This window comes from Salmo trutta, chromosome 4 (assembly GCF_901001165.1).
Source record: "Salmo trutta chromosome 4, fSalTru1.1, whole genome shotgun sequence".
Classification (NCBI taxonomy): Eukaryota; Metazoa; Chordata; class Actinopteri; order Salmoniformes; family Salmonidae; genus Salmo; species Salmo trutta.
Window position 1 is genome coordinate 47887502 of NC_042960.1, and position 19220 is coordinate 47906721.

The 19220-nt window shown below is 43.9% G+C and overlaps 1 protein-coding gene across 5 annotated transcripts in view; it reads right to left on the reverse strand.

Moving 5' to 3' along the window:
• Positions 1–16395, reverse strand: part of LOC115192488 (centrosome-associated protein 350) — a 40083-nt gene extending 23688 nt beyond the window's left edge. For 2 of the 5 annotated variants that reach the window (XM_029751055.1, XM_029751052.1), the window contains exons 1-11: positions 16053–16395; positions 10481–10566; positions 9985–10028; positions 9676–9799; positions 9363–9534; positions 8488–9065; positions 8287–8373; positions 6180–6293; positions 4482–4598; positions 1727–2397; positions 1295–1419 (exon numbers count right to left, since the gene is read on the reverse strand). In XM_029751055.1, the coding sequence (XP_029606915.1) occupies positions 1295–1419; positions 1727–2397; positions 4482–4598; positions 6180–6293; positions 8287–8373; positions 8488–9065; positions 9363–9534; positions 9676–9799; positions 9985–10028; positions 10481–10553 (2105 nt within the window). In that variant the 5' untranslated portion in view covers positions 10554–10566; positions 16053–16395. The remainder of the gene's footprint in view (positions 1–1294; positions 1420–1726; positions 2398–4481; positions 4599–6179; positions 6294–8286; positions 8374–8487; positions 9066–9362; positions 9535–9675; positions 9800–9984; positions 10029–10480; positions 10567–16052) is intronic. The other 3 variants (XM_029751053.1, XM_029751056.1, XM_029751054.1) reach the window with 3 other exon arrangements.
• Between the last annotated feature and the right edge of the window lie 2825 nt (positions 16396–19220).

Below are 19220 nucleotides of genomic sequence, written 5' to 3' on the forward strand. Positions count from 1 at the left end.
AATCCTCAGCAATCCACACATAATACCCCATAACGACAAAACGAAAACAGGTTTTTAGAAACGTTTGAATATTTATTAAACAGAAAAAACAGAAATACCTTATTTATGTAAGTATTCAGACCCTTTGCTTTGAGACACGAAATTGAGGTCAGGTGCATTAGGTTCCCATTGATCATCCTTGAGATGCAACTAAAACTTGATTGGAGTCCACCTGTGGTAAATTCAATTGATTGGACATGATTTGGAAAGGCACACACCTGTCTATATAAGGTCCCACAGTTGACAGTGCATGTCAGAGCAAAAACCAAGCCATGAGGTCGAAGGAATTGTCTGTAGAGCTCAGAGACAGGATTATGTAGAGGTACAGATATGGGTAAGGGTACCAAAAATGTCTGCAGCATTGAAGGTCCTCAAGAACACAATGGCCTCCATCATTCATATATGGAAGAAGTTTGGAACCACCAAGACTCTTCCTAGAGCTGGCCGCCCGGGCAAACTGAGCAATCGGGGAGAAAGGCCTTGGTCAGGGAGGTGACCAAGAACCCGTTTGGAGTTTGCCAAAAGGAACCTAAAGGACTCTCAGACCATGAGAAAGAAGAATCTCTGGTCTGACGAAACCAAGATTGAACTATTTGGCCTGGAGGAAACCTGGCACCATACCTACGGTGATGAATTGTGGTGGCAGCATCATGCTGTGGGGATGTTTTTCAGCAGCAGGGACTGAGAGACTTCTCAGGATCAAGGAAAAGATGAACAGAGCAAAGTACAGAGAGATCCTTGATGAAAACCTGCTCCATAGAGCTCAGGACCTCAGACTGGGATGAAGGTTCACCTTCTAGGACAAAAACCCTAAGCACACAGCAAAGACAACGCAGGAGTGGCCCAGCCAGAGCCCGGACTTGAACCCAATCCAACCTGACAGAGCTTGAGAGGATATGCAGAGAACAATGGGAGAAACTCCACAAATACAGGTGTGCCAAGCTTGTAGCATCATACCCAAGAAGACTCAAGGCTGTATTCGCTGCCAAAGGTGCTTCAACAAAGTACTGAGTAAAGGGTCTGAATACTTACGTAAATGTGATTTCAGTTTTATATTCGTAATAAATTTGCTAAACCTGTTTTTGCTTTGTCATGGTGAGGTATTGTGTGTAGATTGATGAGGAAAAAAACAATTTAAATACATTTTAGAATAAGGCTGTAACCTAACAAAATGTGGAAAAAGTCCAGGGGTCTGAATACTTTCTGAAGGCACTGTATAAGCTGTGATTAGTGTTTGAGTGAGGTGTGTGCTGACCTGGAGAGTGGAGGAGGCTGTAGCTCAGATAGAGACAGGTCACTGCTAGAGGAGGCACTCTGGGGTCTCTCCTGCCTCTTGTTCTCCTTGTCCGACTCCCCGGATGGCTGGTACAAGGACCTCTGCTAAAGGAGAACACACACCACAAATAACTCACAGCTAGTTTAACTCACCACAGGATGAGTCATTTCCTACAGGCCACTTGACTACATGAAATATGAGCAATAGCATTATATGTCCAGAGTTATACTGAGCGTAATTCTACATGTCATCATTTCACATATTGGCTCTTAATGTAACAAGGGCAGCTATAAATATGCATTTGACACGTCATACATACCATGCTCTATACCCACATTTTCACTAAAGCTTGTCATGTGAGTAAGGGGACAGTGAGGGCTTCATCCCCATTACAACTAAAGATGCCTTTACCTGGTGGATGACTGTGGTAGAGGCTGGCTGAGTCTGGTCAGGCAGAGGCTCCTGTTCTAACTCAGCCTGTTCCAGTAGTAGTTTGGTGTAGGTCTCCTGCAGGCGTTTCTGTACTGGACTCTCCAGTACCGCAGGGCCCTTATTGGCTACCCCCGCTCTCTGTTTCCTGTATAGCTCCTGAAGACGTTGGCTCCTGCTCTCCGCCTCCTCCCTCTGGGCCCTTCGCTCCTCCACTAGACGTCTCTTACGCTCCTCTTGTTGCCGGGTGATGTACTGGCGCACTGAGTCGGCGTCATAGTGCCTCTTTTTGGGCCCTGGTTCTGATGGCTCTGGCTTGTTGCGCTTGGCGGGGCTGGCACTGCGGGAGCCCCGTAAGGATGAGCAACCAGCCGTCCATGCTGTGGTTCTGGCCCCGGACACTGAACTTGTCCTGGGCTCCACTGGAGCTCGCTCCTCTGCTCTGTGCTCCAGCTGCAGGTCGTCCAGGATGCCCTGGATGTCTACAGACAGGACGTCTGAGTTGAGGGCCCTGTCCTCAGCTGGGCCTGCAGAGAAAGTGTCTGGGGTGGGCTGGGTGGTCCTGTCCCGGCTGCAGGGTCTCTCTGAGCTGCTGGGTCTGGACCGACAATTCAGCTCCGGACAGGGGTCCGAATTTGACCGAGGATGGGATGCTGGAAAAGATGTATAAAAGACACAAGGGGTATTGTATTGATTTGTGACTAAATGTTATTGTGAATTGAAAGGAACATGTGTTTTGTGTGCATGATTAGGGGAACAATCGTGGTAGCTATTAGGGCTGTCAGAGTTAAAGCGTTACAATTAAACGGCAATCTTTGCTACGCATTTCATTTTTGTCAGCCAAGTCCGTTTCCTCACAGACCCTTTAAGCGCAACACTCTGTGCTGTTGGTCTACTAACAGCTGCTACCAACAGCAGCAGCAGAGCGGTCTGCCTCTCTTGTAGTGCTAAAACAACTATACGCGCAGCTTTGAGCAACAATTCTGAAAGAAAAAAAGTTCAACCGTACACTTTCTCAGGCGTTTCTTTAAATAACAACAGACACTTAATTTGCACAGAAGTAGCTAGCTTGTTATGCTAACGTTAGCTAGTTAGCCAAACGAGAATGTTTAGAATGTAATGGCAGAATGCCTCTAGATTAAACTCCGATTTTAAAAACAGAACAGGACAGCCATTCCATTTAGCTATGTTTTTTGTTAATAGTCCTCAGGTCAAAAGAATTATCCCAATTGTTGTAGTAGCAGCTTGTAACTAGTTCATGTTGAAGAACATGGATAAGAAGTAGGCTAGATCTAATAGCTGTATGATATTTTACATCAACTCAAGACTTGACTGATCTGTTATTATTCAATCGTCTTAAATAGTTTATTTTGCATTTTCGTCCCCTATAATCAAAATATATTATTCCTACAACCCAATGTTGTGTGTTTTAATTGAAACATCTTCAATAAATTTGAGATTAATCGCAGTCAACAACAGAAAACCATGCGATTAAATTGATAAATGTTTGTAATGGTTTGACAGCCCTAGTAGCTATATCCAGATAAGACATCTACAATTATTTAAGTAAACGTTCTGTCTGGAGTTCAAGTTTTAATGTCACTTGCAGAAGTACAGTGAAATGCCTTTCTTGCAAAGTCTAATCCCAACAATGCAGAAATGAATATATCAGTAAAAAAAGACAGACTGGCAGTACAGCCCTTTAAGCAGCTTCATGCTTCACCCCCCAGATACGAGTCTACCACCAGCACAACCCATGGAAACCAGACCATGCTGAATTGCGCAGTCAGTCAGAAACAGCTAGTCAATCTTAATTCATTCCGGTCACTGACAGCCAAAGTTGGCTAATGTAGGGAGACTGCCTGTGCTAGAAGAGACGACAAACTCTTTATTTATTGATATTCCTTTAGCCGTGCACTGTACGCCTTTTAACATGCAATAAACAAAAAAAACACGAACACCACATATACCGTAACATGAATGCAATTTTCTGCATTTATGAGAGTGCAATTAGGTGTCCATGTAAACATGATTATTAGGGGAATCGTTCTTCTTGCATAGCATGTAAACGTTTTAATCAAACTATTATATGAATCTGACTATCCACAAGAATCTCATTATTGTGTGCATGTAGCCGTACACATTACTGTGTGATTTAGTGGAGGGGGTGAGAGGGATAGAGGAGAGAAGGCCAAGTAGAGCAGAGATGGGTGAGGGTAGTAGATAGTGCCTTCAGAAAGTATTCAGACCCCTTGACCTTTTCCACTTTGTTACGTTACAGCCTTACTCTAAAACTGATTAAATTAGGGGGGGGGGGGTTTCCCCATCAATCTACACACAATACCCCATAATGACAAAGCAAAAACAGGTTTAGACAATTTTGCACATTTAAAAATAAACTGAACTATCACATTTACCTAAGTATTCAGACCCATTACTCAGTACTTTGTAGAAACATCTCAAGGATGATCAATGGAAACAGGATGCACCTGAGCTTAATTTTGAATCTCATAGCAAAGGGTCTGAATACTTACGTAAATAAGGTATCCGTTTATGTTTAATAAATATGCAATAATTTCTAAAAACCTGTTTTCGCTTTGTCATTATGGGATAATGTGTAGATTGCTGAGGATTATTTTTTTAATCCATTTTAGAATAAGGCTGTAACTTAACAAAATGTAGAAAAAGTCAAGGGGTCTGAATACTTTCCGAAGGCACTGTATGTTTCCCAACCCACCTGTCCTGGCCAGTCTGTCTGTGGGCTCTGGCCTTTGCTCTTGAGGCAGACGTGGAGCGGGGCCCAGTACCATCTTCACCAGCTTCTGGCCCTCCCGCCATGACGTGGTGCTGATCACTGCAGCAACAGGGAGCACACCACAAAAACACACAGAAAGGTCATGATCGGTGTAGAGTTCAGCAGTAATGACTTATGGCAGGATTGTTTATCAGAAAGCAAAGACTTACAACTTAGAATCCTTAATTGAAACAAAGTGGTCAACCCGCCTCGGTTTTGGTAAAAAGCTGGAGGGATATACCTGACATTTTTGCCACTCAGTAATAGACAGAGCTATGGATACAAGGACTGACCATCCATGATATCAAAATTACAGTTAACTATGTTTTGAGGCTATACAGTGTTTGTTTACATTTACATAGTTACAAACATTGGAGTAAAACTAGCTTCTATTTTGGTTATGATGGGGTACAACAGTTGAACTCATGAGGCATTTCTAAGTTATATCCTTCAAGATTTAATTGGTACATATAATTCATTTCTAAGTGCAAAAATTGATGTTGCAACAGCTTATTGCCCCTTGAAAATGTATCAAATAAAACCTAATGCTGTTTTACTGAAGTGATACTCATGTGCACAAAAGAGACATAATGATGTCGTCTCGCTCTACTATGAAGTCTTTGGAGAGAAATTATTTTAGAGCTGCATTATGCAAATGTAATGAGTATGGGTCAATTATGCACCATCTGCTAAACCAACGCTGAAAATAATACAACTTTCTTCATAAAAAGATGTCAGCACTGCAGTGAACTCAAGGGATCTAACACAAAGCACAGAGTTGCTGGATTCATTTTGAACAAATGGAACATTACCATTTCTCAATTCTTCCATTACTTTGAACAATATAGCCTACTGATTTGCTCTACAAAGCAGGGGCTGACGTTAGGAAAGCAGCTGTTCCTGTTTGGTAAAGGAGCTGAACTTGATCATAGATTTCAGGGGGCTATTTTTGGTGAGCGGGCTGGGAGCAGAAGTCCAGCAGCGGGATGACAGGGTAAGACTACGCTATACCACACTCATCTCACTTTCCACTGCACTGGGAAGAACAGCGAGAGCGAGTGAGAGAGGGGCAAAGAAAGAGGGAGGGAGGCTGGTATGGGCCCAGTACAGGGTGGCTGTCAGAGAGCTGGTATGGGCCCAGTACAGGGTGGCTGTCAGAGAGCTGGTATGGGCCCAGTACAGGGTGGCTGTCAGAGAGCTGGTATGCCCAGCCCAGCAGAACTGCGCCGCATCTGCATTCCAACTACAGTGTGCATCTACACTGCGGCTTGCTTGCAATCAGCATGCGATACATTCTGGACATTTCTTTGTGGATAAGTGACTTAAATGGTGCCACTGACAAACAGGCCTGTTTAATTGCACACAGTTAAGGCCTTATGTGGTACAGGCCTGCCAGATGTATTCACTGTGATACACCTGCTCAGGTTCAGTGTGCATGCTGTACTGTAACTGATGAACCATAACAAATGAGGAGATTCCCCCTGTTTGTGAAAGACCCCTTGGCTTTGTGATGAATTATCACCTACACACACAATATTGGAGGAGCTTTCACATCTTCTATTGAACGCATAGACCCAGGATAAGTAAGCACGAGAGACAAATCAAAAGCGAGAGACGGGGAGAAATGAAAAGAGATCCAACCTAGCTTGGTTTCCGGGTCGGGAACAGAAGCTGATTTATGGATTTTCCTCACAGGCTTGGACGGCTTCCTTTCCTTAGCCTTCTCTGTGGGCCGCTGCTGGGGCTTGGTGCTCTCTAAGACGGGGATAAAGGATATGACAGTTTGAACACAAGAGGGAAAAATAACAGAACTATCAAATTTCTAAAAAGTTTGTAGCTTCCTGAAAAACATCTGAATGCAAAACAAAGCAATTGAATATGAAGCTGGTGGACTGTATCAGTGTAAGAGGAGGAAGCATAGAACTTTGGCATCAAAACCTGTGAGGAAGCCCAGGAATCAGCAGAGAGCCAGGGAGGACAAAGAAAATACTTCTTTTTTTTCTTCAAACAGTCGTACAAAACGGTAGGGAAGCGAGCAGTGCTGCGGTTGTGGCAAAATGCCTGGAAAATCTGCTGCAGCAAAAACCTCACCGCATTCATCAAGTTAACCTACATTTAGAGGACACTCATTTCTTTGGTGGAAATGTTTTCTTTCAAAATCATTCTTGTCCGAAATAGGACAGTTGCTTTATTTCTTAAAGGAACCAGTTGACTGGGATAGGTAAAATAGCTCTTAGTCTTTCTGAAAATACTGGAGCGTATTTTATGCCATCTCTTTTCCAGGGCAGTTTGAATGGCAGAGCAGCATTTAAGCACAGGAGCTTGAAAACGGATTAGATTAGATTAATTGATAGATAGATTGATTGATAAAAAAAATAATTCCCGGATCAAACTGGGAGCTTAGGTATTGGGCGTGGCAATAGGTCTGGTCAGCTAATCTGAATGGCCCTGGACAATAATATTTTAGAGCCCTCCATCTTGGCGATGTAGAGAATTTTTTCTTTTTTTGCCAATTTCTTACAATTCCACAGATTTCTCCATGGAGCTGAGAGAAAATGTAGCAATTTTAAAGCAAATTTCCTGTGATTCCACATATTGTGCATTAGAGCTGAGAAGATTTTGCAGTTTTAAAGTTAATTTCCTGCAATCGTATGCATTTTGCCATGGCTAATGCGGTGTTCTTATGCTCAAACCAAATAAATCCTCTCGAATTCAGTTCTCAGAATTGTTAGTTCTCAAAAATTATATAGGTCCATCATCTTTTCTACATACTTTATATCCGGTTTTAGTCATTCAAGTAAAACAAAGCTTTTTTCCATCCCAAAGATTGGACAGGTGGCTCGAAAAGAAAAACACTTAAAGACTTTGCAGACTACGATTTTAGCCATCTTTTGCCACGATTTTGTCGTACCAGACAAAATGTTCACGTTGTAGGCAAATCCTTAGGTCGTAAACGATTGTCAGGACGTCTTGGGTCATTCAGCGTGACAGGGTCTAGGTCTGACGATTAAGTACCACTACGTTAAGTAGAATTCAGAATTTCTGTTGCCATTATAGTGTAGTGTGGCTGGTGTTTACGAGACGACCCCGGTGACTGACCAAGTGGAACATGGCCAGCACTGAGTATGCACACAATAATACTATTATTGTGAATAGCAGATTAATATAATAGCTTGATTTAAATGTTCACGATTTCCCTAATAATCTTGTTTACATGACACATTTAAAATCAGGCTATCGCCAATCAAAATAAATGTTCTACTACAGCGACCAAGTTATTTTGGGGAAGCTTTGACCCTGTATCATAGAAACACGTAATGAATGGGAAAATGTGTACAATTGCAGGAAATGAGCATTAAAACTGCTAAAAATTCTCCGCCAACAAAAGGTGTGAACAAGGGATCGCATGGGTTGCGAGGTGGGGGTTTGTTATTATGCCAATAAACGACAAGAACCATTCAGACCTGTGCCACCATGAAATGTGTGTGATCAGATGTTCTCAAATAGTACTTGAGCAGCCCTGGACTACAATGTCCACCTGATGCCCTTTTCCATTGTACATCCACTGAGACGACAACAGCCCATTGATTCTATTGAGCGGTGATGAGCTGGCAGTTCATCTCCACAGTCCTTTTAGTCACTCTCCACAACTATCAATAACACCTGTTAACTACAGGGGCCATTATGTAAGCATAGCTAATAGCATAGGGTGTGTCCTTTGATTGGTCATCTACCACTCAGTGCTCACCTGACAGCTGGCGAGACAGGTCTCTGTAGATCTCTCGCCACACTTTACCATCAGGAGTGCAGATCTTGGTCTCACTCCTGTTGAAACCTGATAAGAACAAATGACTGTGTTACATAAGATTTGGTTTGAAGGAATGATGTAAATCTGATTTTTACATCCAGTGCAACTGGAGACCAACTTTCTCTATCCAGTGGGCTTTACCTTTGTATATAGGTGCCGGAGGTGCGGCTGCCACTTTGCGTATCTTAGCCGTGGATATGGTGGTGGTCTCCACAGCTCCACTGATGCCCACAGGCTGCTCCAGCAGCCCATCTCTGTCAGCAGCCTCCAGGTGCTCTCTCTGTCTGCGGATCGTCTCCTTCAGCTTCTCCAGCTTGTCGTCAGGCTTCCTCCGCCTCAGGTTCTCCAGCCTCTGGGAGGCCGAACCAGGGCTTGAGGAAACAGTCTCTGCTGGGGGTGGGGCCAGGCCCTCCAGGGTGTGTGCTTTGGGCCTGTCCTCCGGGCCCCCCTCCTTGTTAGCGTTTCTGGCTGTAGCAGCATGGCCTCGCGGCCGCAGGGCTTCCAGCATGGGACGGTGGTTGAGGTAGCGCACCACAGTGCTGTCCAGAGCAGACGAGTGTGTGCTGTCCAGGTCTCCACGAGTCTGCTGGTCTCGCGTGTCGCTCTGGTAGACCAGCTGGCTGAGACAGGAGTCCGGGGGAGGGGGGGTGGCAACCTCCGACTGCAGACTGTGGGCCTCCAGCTGGGAGGAGGTCAGGGGGGGTGTTGGGGTTGCTTCCCTGGGGGGGGGGGGGGGGGGGGGGGGGGGGTCACTTAAGCATTCAGGCTATTTGAATGGGATGTGTCAAGATCACATGGCTTTGAATGGCAGCCTTATGTGCAAAGACCTACACATGTACATGTGGCTGTAAAAGTAGCAACTTAACAATCATCTCTGACTGCAGGACTTATAGGATTACAGTCAGGGACTAAAAACACAACCTTTTGCACTGTATCGTCACACAACCTCAGCATACATTAGTAAACATGGTAGAAATACACTTCAAATGTTTTTACATCTCATTAACAGTGCATACCGATAAGAGGTCAGAGGCTCTTTAAACTCAACACAGTTGTTCCTGTAGACGTTGCTGTCCTGTGTGGTGTTCCTCAGGGGGCTGCGGGAACTCTTGTCTGGGCTCCGATGACTCCTCCTTCTGGACTTGGAGGTTCCGCCTGCCTGAGAGCAGTCCTCTGTGCGCCGCCCATCTGAGTCAGGAGATATGGTTAGAATTCCTTGTAACCTTGCAATGCAAAACAACGCAAAGTAATGACGATGCCTGCTGCTAAGTCCAGTTTGAGAACCTTGTTCTGTAAATAGTAACCATGGCTTACAAGGATGAGATATACCATTGTGCGCCTCACCTCTGCGGCTCACTTTCCTGGTGGCGCCCCCAGAGCTTTTCTTTGTATCCATGACGGAATCCGGCAGAACTCCAGAGCCAGGAGAAACCTCCTGGCGGTTCTCAATGTGCTGCAATTGCAAGGAAAACAAAAGCGCCTGACTCAGACAAAGAATGCAGAACAAAAACTCAAGGAAGAGCCCAGACAGACACTTCAAATACCACAGCCCATGTGTCATTGCATTAAGTGGTGAGTCTACAAAAATAGAAAAACTGTGAAACCATGAGACAACATTGTTAATATGGGTTTACTTACAGCAGCTTTGGTCTGATTCAGACTTTTCCATGCAGCTGACAGCTCTGAGGGGAGAAAGGCATTAAAAAAAGAAAAAAAAAAGAAAAACCCCCACCAAAAACAAAAAGGTAAACAAAGCCTTTGCAGCCCCATAGACACATTTGAGGTAACATGAAGAGCTTTCCCACGTCCTTCTTCCTTCAGTGTGACAGACAGAATGTTGCCACTGATAGAAGAATGCTAATAGAAGAATGGGCTCCCGAGTGGCGCAGCCGGTCTAAGGCACTGCATCTCAGTGCTTGAGGCGTCACTACAGACACCCTGGTTCAAATCCAGGCTGTATCACAACTGGCCGTGATTGGGAGTCCCATAGGGCAGCGCACAATTGGCCCAGCGTCGTCCGGGTTTGGCCGGTGTAGGTCGTCATTGTAAATAAGAATTTGTTCTTAACTTTACTTGCCTAGTTAAATAAAGGTTCAATGAAAAAAAATTGCATCAGAGACATTAAGAAGCTGACCTCTCCTGTTGTCCTGCCCAGTAGTCTGCGCCGAGGCAGTCAGGGATGGCTCATTCCGCTTGGAGCTCCACATCACTCCTGTTCACCTTCCATTAGAATAATAGAAGACATAATGAAGTTAGAAAAAAGAAAAATTGCTAAAGTTCAGAGTGACTGTACAGTACCTTTGGGAAAGTATTCAGACCACGTTACAGCCTTATCCTAAAATTGACTAAATTAAAAAAAAAATAGCAATCTAAAAGAGAAATACCTTATTTACATAAGTATTCAGAACCTTTGCAATGAGCCTCAAAATTGAGCTCAGGTGCATCCTGTTCCCATTGATCATCCTTGAGATGCAACTAAAACTTGATTGGAGTCCACCTGTGGTAAATTCAATTGATTGGACATGATTTGGAAAGTCACACACCTGTCTATATAAACGTTGTAGAGTTGACAGTGCATGTCAGAGCAAAAACCAAGCCATGAGGTCGAAGGAATTGTCCGTAGAATTTCAAGACAGGATTGGGTCGAGGCACAGATCTGGAGAAGGGGACCAAAGAAAATGTCTGCAGCATTGAAGGTCCCCAAGAACACAGTGGCCACCATCATTCTTAAATGGAAGATGTTTGGAACCACCAAGACTCTTCCTAGAGCTGGCCGCCCAGCCAAACTGAGCAATCGGAGGAGAAGGGTCTTGGTCAGGGAGGTGACCAAGAACCCGATGGTTACTCTGACAGAGCTCCAGAGTTCCTCTGTGGAGATGGGAGAACCTTCCAGAAGGACAACCATCTCTGCAGCACTCCACCAATCAGGCCTTTATGGTAAATTGGCCAGACTGAAGCCACTCTTCAGAAAAAAGCCCAACAGCCTGCTTGGAGTTTGCCAAAAGGCACCTAAAGGCCTCTCCAACCATGAGAAACAAGATTCTCTGGTCTGATGAAACCAAAATTGAACTCTCTGGCCTGAATGCCAAGCATCACGTCTGGAGGAAACTTGGCACCATACCTACGGTGAAGCATGGTGGTGGCAGCATCATGCTGTGGGGATGTTTTTCAGTGGCAGGGACTGGGAGACTAGTCAGGCTTGAGGGAAAGATGAACGGAGCAAAGTACAGAAAGATCCTTGATGAAAACATGCTCCAGAGCACTCAAGACCACAGACTGGGGAGAAGGTTCACCTTCCAACAGGACAACGACCCTAAGCACACAGCCAAGACAAAGCAGGAGTGGCTTTGGGACAAGTCTCTGAATGTCCTTGAGTGGCCCAGCCAGATCCCGGACTTGAACCCGATCGTACATCTCTGGAGAGACCTGAAAATAGCTGTGCAGCAACACTCCCCATCCAACCTGACAGAGCTTGAGAGGATCTGCAGAGAACAAATGGGAGAAACTCCCCAAGTACAGGTGTGCCAAGCTTGTAGCGTCATATCCAAGACTCAAGGCTGTAATCGCTGCCAAAGGTACTTCAACAAAGTACTGAGTAAAGGGTCTGAATACTTATGTAAATATAATAATTGCACATATAAAAAAAAAATGTTTTTGCTTTGTCATTATGGGGTATTGGGTGTAAATTGAGGGGGAAAATAATTTAAATACATTTTAGAGTAAGGCTGTAACAAAATGTGGAAAAAGTCAAGGGGTCTGAATACTTTCCGAAGGCACTGTATGTGAGAAATAGGAATCTAAGGTCAGCAGCAGTACTTTTATGCTGCCATCTATCCAGGAAAACAGAGTACGAACCACCTGAGCAGACACACATTGAAGGCAAACACTGCATTAATGCTACTTGCAGGCAGGCAAAAACATCTAAGTGTCTGGGACAAGAACCTCTTACCCAGCATCTGCAGAGGTTCAAAACAGGATTGATTATATATACGTATGGATGTATGAAGGAAATAAATAGCCAATGTATCATTAATGACAGACTGCTGACTCAAGAGCTGTTGCACTTCCATTTAAAGAGCTGTTCTATTTCCATTCCAACCGGTTCTACAGCAAATACCTAACAAGGTTTCCTTATGACGAGATAGGAACATAAGAAAGAAGATGACTTGGCTTTGGGTGTATTATTTCACATTTTTGGTGAAAAAAATAAAATAAAAAACTCTTCAAGTAGGGTGACAGTAGAACCAACGCATTTCCCTCCAATGTTGAAATGTGCTTAAATGAATCAAATCACAATTGTATGTCACATGCGCTGAATACAACAGGTGCAGACCTTACTGTGAAATGCTTACTTACAAGCCCTTAACTAACAACGCAATTCAAGAAGTAAAAAATGTAATTAAAAAGTAACAAATAAAATAACAATAACGAGGGTATATACAGGGAAGACCAGTAACGAGTCAATGTGTGGTGGTACAGGTTAGTCGAGGTCATTAGTACATCTAGGTAGGGATAAAGTGACTATGCACATAAACTGCGAGTAGCAGCAGAGTTAAAACAAAGGAGGGGGTGTCAATGTAAATAGTACAAGTGGCCATTTGATTAATTGTTCAGCAGTCTTATGGCTTGGGGGTAGAAGCTGTTAAGGAGCTTTTTGGAACTAGACTTGGCGCTCCGTTACTGCTTGCCATGTGGTAGCAGAGAGAACAGTCTATGACTTGGGTGACTGGAGTCTGACAATTTTTTAAGCCTTCTGACGCCGTATAGTATATATGTCCTGTATGGCAGGAAGCTTGGCCCCAGTGATGTACTGGGTCGTATGCACTACCCTCTGTAGCGCCTCACGGTCGAAACCCGAACAGTTGCCATACCAGGCAGTGATGTAACCGGTCAGGATGCTCTCGATGATGCAGCTGTAGAACTTTTTGAGTATCTAGGGACCTATGCTAAAACTTTTCAGTCTCCTGAAGGGGAAAAGGTGTTGTCGTGCCCTCTTCACGACTGTCTTGGTGTGCTTGGACCATGTTAGTTTGTTGGTGATGTGGACACCAAGGAACTTGAAGCTCTCGACCCGCTCCACTACAGCCACGTCAATGTTAATGGGGGCCTGTTCAGCCCCCTCTCCTTTGACTTGCTCACGTTGAGGGAGAGGTTGTTGTCCTGCGTCCTCCTCCCTGTAGGCCGTCTCATTTTTTACATGACATTTTAGTCATTTAGCAGACGCTCTTATCCAGAGCGACTTACAGTAGTGAATGCATACATTTCATACATTTTTTTCTCCGTACTGGTCCCCCGTGGGAATCGAACCCACAACCCTGGCGTTGCAAAACCATGCTCTACCAACTGAGCCACAAGGCTCAGTTAAGCCTAACACTTGTGTCGTCAGCAAACTTGATGATGTTGGAGTCGTGCTTGGCCACGCAGTCGTGGGTGAACAGGGAGTACAGGAGGGGACTAAGCACGCACACCTGAGGGGCCCCAGTGTTGAGGATCAGCATGGCAGATGTTGCGTACCCTTACCACCTGGGGGCGGCCTGTCAAGAAGTCCAGGATCCAGTTGCAGAGGGAGGTGTTTAGTCCCAGGGTCCTTAGCTTAGTGATGAGCTTTGTGGGCACAATGGTGTTGAACGCTGAGCTGTAGTCAATGAACAGCATTCTCACATAGGGGTTCATTTTGTCCAGGTGGAAAAGGGCAGTGTGGAATGAGATTGAGATTATGTCATCTGTGGATCTGTTGGGACGGTATGCGAATTGGAGTGGGTCCAGGGTTTCCGGGATGGTGTTGATGTGAGCCACGACCAGCCTCGAAGCACTTCATGGCTACCGATGTGAATGCTACAGGGCGGTAGTTATTGAGGCAGGTTACCTTCGCTTTCTTGGGCACAGGGACTATGGTGGTCTGCTTGAAACATGTAGGTATTACAGACTCGATTTGGGAGAGGTTGAAAATGTCAGTGAAAACACTTGCCAGTTGGTCCGCGCATGATTTGAGTACACGTCCTGGTAATCCGTCTGGCTCTGCAGCTTTGTGAATGTTGAATCTGTTTAAAAGGTCTTACTCACATCGGCTACGGAAAGTATGATCACACAGTAGTCCGGAACTGTGGTGCTCTCATGCATGCTGCAGTGTTGCTTGCCACGAAGTGAGCAAAAAGGCATTTAGCTTGTCTGGTAGTCTCGCGTCACTGGGCACTTTGCGGCAGGTTTTCCCTTTGTAGTCCGTAATACTTTGCAAGCCCTGTCACATCCGACGAGCGTCAGAGCCGGTGTACTAGGATTCAATCTTAGTCCTTTATTGACGCTTTGCCTGTGATGGTTCATCTGAGGGCATATCGGGATTTCTGATGTCCATGTATCTAGCTATGCGTTCTTTGAAAAAAACAGGGCCTTCTGGAATCTCATATTTCACACTCCATGCATTCCTCTCATGTCACTGCAGTTTACCCATAACAAACGACATAATTAGGTTTAATAGGCTCTCTATGTGATAAACAACAGCTCAGGCTGACATGGATGACTATTTCAAATGGTGTTTTAATATTCAAGATCCAGCCTACAGCCCATCTACTCACAGCAACCACTTTTGACAGTCTGGCTGCAAACCCAGTGATAGCCACAAATCAGTGTGTTCAATAAAACATGAGGTCTAAAACAACATGTACTGGAAAATATGTCCCACTGGAGATCAATGTTCACTACAGACATAGCAAATTATCAGATAGTGCAGGCAAAAATAAAGGCTTGAAATGTATCAATTTGTCAAAACTAAGTGTAAAATGACAGCTACAATCTACAGCTTCAGTGTTATTAACGTTACATTATAAAATACATAGTCATAAACAGTTACTAGTATAAATCTTCCAAATATTTTTCAACAAAGGCAGAACAGCTGAGGTGTGGCGCCCAACAAAGTTAAAGCAACTTGGTTAGTTAGCTAGTAGGCGATTAAACCCAACTCCACGATACATTTGGCGAATAATTATTCACAGAAACTGTCGCGTATTACAGTTTGAAGCACAACATCGGTCGGCTGCAAGTCGTTCTCATTGTCACTGCAAAGGAGAGGTGAGAATTTTTAACTAATCTAGAAAAGCTTACTATCCAGTTTTTTATTGAATATTAAAAACATACAATATACTTGCAATGAAGCCGCTCAACAACTACATCACATTATTAGTCATCTAAGTGAATTGTTAGTTAGCCTAGCTAGTTTACTAATTGTAGCTAACTAACGTAAGTTAACGTTAACTATTTTGTAAGATTGCTAACTAGTTAACGTTACCTAACTAATTATTTGCCAATCGGGGATTTACATCACATATAGTATAGAACATTTTATATGTAATCATAACTCTTCGGTAACTATGGGGATGATTGTGCTGTGGGCTATGGGCTGAATAACATTAGCAAGCCAACAACCCCCGTTACTAGCTAAAACAGTGACACCAAGCTAAAACAGTGTCACCAAGCTAAAACAGTGACACCAAGCTAAAACAGTGACACCAAGCTAAAACAGTGACACCAAGCTAAAACAGTGACACCAAGCTAACACAGTTAGCTAACTATCAAACTTTACTAACGCAATGTTCGCTAGGAAGTGGCGTAATATTAGTTAACGTTGTAGTTAGAACGCTAACGATAGTTTAGGGCTTCGTTTAGAGGTAATTTTGTACAACTTCTAAAATATGCCAATCGTGGCTACATACCGGTCCGGGTGACGCCAAACTAGATGTCCATAGCTCGTGATGATGGTAATTTCATGATGATGGACATAAAATCAGGCAACTTTTCCAAAACCGACCAAAAAGGCCGCTGCTACAGTAGCTAGCCTACTGTCAGATTTTTGCCAGCTATTAAGCTAATTAGCTGCCGCCTCTTGTCAATGCCACAGGCTTGGAGAGTTTGGTTTTAGCTTCTATTAATAAGTAGCTAACCTCCTTCCAGGTTGTCTTTTCCTGGTTACAGTGTTGATATTCCCCGACATTTACGAGTAAGTTAGACTGTCCACCATTGACAAAATAACAACAGGAAACAGGTGACGTGTAAACTCGCGGGAGGTGAAAACGTGACTTCACAAAACAAGACTGGAGCCACAGGTTTAGTTTTACAAATCTTTGCTGGAGCCGTCCTCAGTGGGTGGAGTCCAGAGGGGTTGCGTCACTAGTTACTGCAAACACAAAATAGAAATTGGCAATATATAATTTATTTCGCTTTTTAGTCTTAAAGTAAGGTTAGGATTAGGCAAAGGTTAGCAGTGTTATTAAGGTACGGAGTAGGTTTAAAATCAGAGTTTAAGAAAATAAATTGTAGAAACAGGCGGAGTTTAGCCATTTATGAATGTGTGGCTGTGATAACTAGTGACGATTAATGGCCGTGTTCCTTTGCATTCCCAGTCTGGAAACTTCAGAAATGGTCGCCGTTTATAGTGTTTTATTTTGTATTTTTTTATTCAACCATTATTTCATTAGGCAAGTCACTTAAGAACAAATTATTATTTACAATGACGGCCCACCAAAAGGAAAAATACCTTCTGCGGGGATGGGGGCTGGGATTAAAAATAAAAATAAATTAAATAAAAATATAGGACAAAACACACATCATGACAACAGATTCAGCACAACACTACATAAAGAGAGACGTGAGACGACAACATAGCATGGTAGCAACACAACATGACAATAACATGGTAGCAACACAACATGGCAGCAACACAACATGGTACAAACATTATTGGGCACAGACAACAGCACAAAGGGAAAGAAGGTAGAGACAACAATACATCACGCGAAACAGCCACAACTGTCAGTAAGAGCGTCCATGATTGAGTCTTTGAATGAAGAGATTGAGATAAAACTGTCCAGTTTGAGTGTTTTTTTCAGCTCGTTCCAGTTGCTAGCTGCAGCGAACTGAAAAGACGAGTGACCCAGGGGTGTGTGTGCTTTGGGGACCTTTAACAGAATGTGACTGGCAGAACAGGTGTTGTGTGTGGAGGATGAGGGCTGCAGTAGATATCTCAGATGGGGGGGAGTGAGGCCTAAGAGGGTTTTATAAATAAGCAACAACCAGTGGGTCTTGCGACGGGTATACAGAGATGACCAGTTTACAGAAGAGTATAGAGTGCAGTGATGTGTCCTATAAGGAGCATTGGTGGCAAATCTGTGGCTGAATGGTAAAGAACATCTAGCCACTCGAGAGCATTCTTACCTGCCGATCTATAAATTACATCTCCATAATCTAGCAAGGTCATCTGAATCAGGGTTAGTTTGGCAGCTGGGGTGAAAGAGGAACGATTACGATAGAGGAAACCAAGTCTAGATTTAACTTTAGCCTGTAGCTTTGATATGTGCTGAGAGAAGCCCAATGTACCGTCTAGCCATACACCCAAGTACTTGTATGAGGTGACTACCTCAAGCTCTAAACCCTCAGAGGTAGTAATCACACCTGTGGGGAGAGGGGCATTCTTCTTACCAAACCACATGACCTTTGTTTTGGAGGTGTTCCGAACAAGGTTAAGTGCAGAGAAAGCTTGTTGGACACTAAGAAAGCTTTGTTGGAGAGCGTTTAACACAAAATCCGGGGAGGGGCCAGTTGAGTATAAGACTGTATCATCTGCATATAAATGGATGAGAGAGCATCCAATTGCCTGGGCTATGTTGTTGATGTAACTTGAGAAGAGAGTGGGGCCTAGGATCGAGCCTTGGGGTACACCCTTGGTGACAGGCAGTGGCTTAGACAGCAGATGTTCTGACTTTATACACTGCACTCTTTGAGAGAAGTAGTTAGCAAACCAGGCCAAAGACCCCTCAGAGACACCAATACTTCTTAGCCGGCCCACAGTCAAAAGACTACAATAGCCACAAGGCTGTTGACAATCCAAGCAGCCATGACTGCAGTTGTTAAATTAACATAGCAGTCAACCTATTTCCTGTAGTCTCAAAATGATTAGGCCTGAAAGTTTTTTTCCTTGTAATAATGTTTACTTTCAATTTCTACCTCAAATGGAGCACACTTTGTTAATAACATGTATTAAATCATATGAAAATGTAATTCAAATAAGTTGACTCATCTACATAAGTATACCTAATGCACATGCATCATGCCACGTTCACATCATGTTCACATCAAGTATGACCTTCCTATTAGGAAAAATGCATGTGAATGCCCCTCCAACTCGTAATTACAACCAGGAAACTCGGGTATGATCTCTGGACCCTGATCTTTCCCACATGCGGAAATCTGACGTCACGCACCACTGAAAAGGGCAAAAAACAATGTCGCGATTTTGGCTGTTAATGGTGAGAATGGTTCTTGCATTTCTTCCGAGCCCCGAGCATGTGAACACTCCTACATGACATAAATGCGGCATCAACTTTGAAACATGGTTTACTTTGTTTGGGTTAATGGCTAGGCTAATGGCTTCTACCTGAGCACATGGCACATGGTAATAACCTGCAATTCACACCTCCCATGTAGATGGTGAAAATTAGCATAACTGCTTGACCCCTCTTTCCCTCCACAAACATTCCTTTGTTCACTGAGCAGTATTGCTGCATGAGCTAGGTGGTGGAGAACAATTACAGTGCAGGAGGTGATCACTTCCATCAGTGGTTTCATTTATACTTAGCAAAAATATAAACACAACAATTTCTACAATTTTACTGAGTTACAATTCATATAAGGAAATCAGTCAATTAAAATGAATTCATTAGGCCCTAATGAAGGCCCTAATCTATGGATTTCACATGACTGGGAAGGGGCGCAGCCATAGGTGGGCCTGGGAGGGCATAGACCCACCCACTTGGGAGCCATTCCCACCCACTAGGGAGCAGGCCTAGCAAATCAGAATGAGTTTTTCCCCACAAATGGGCTTTATT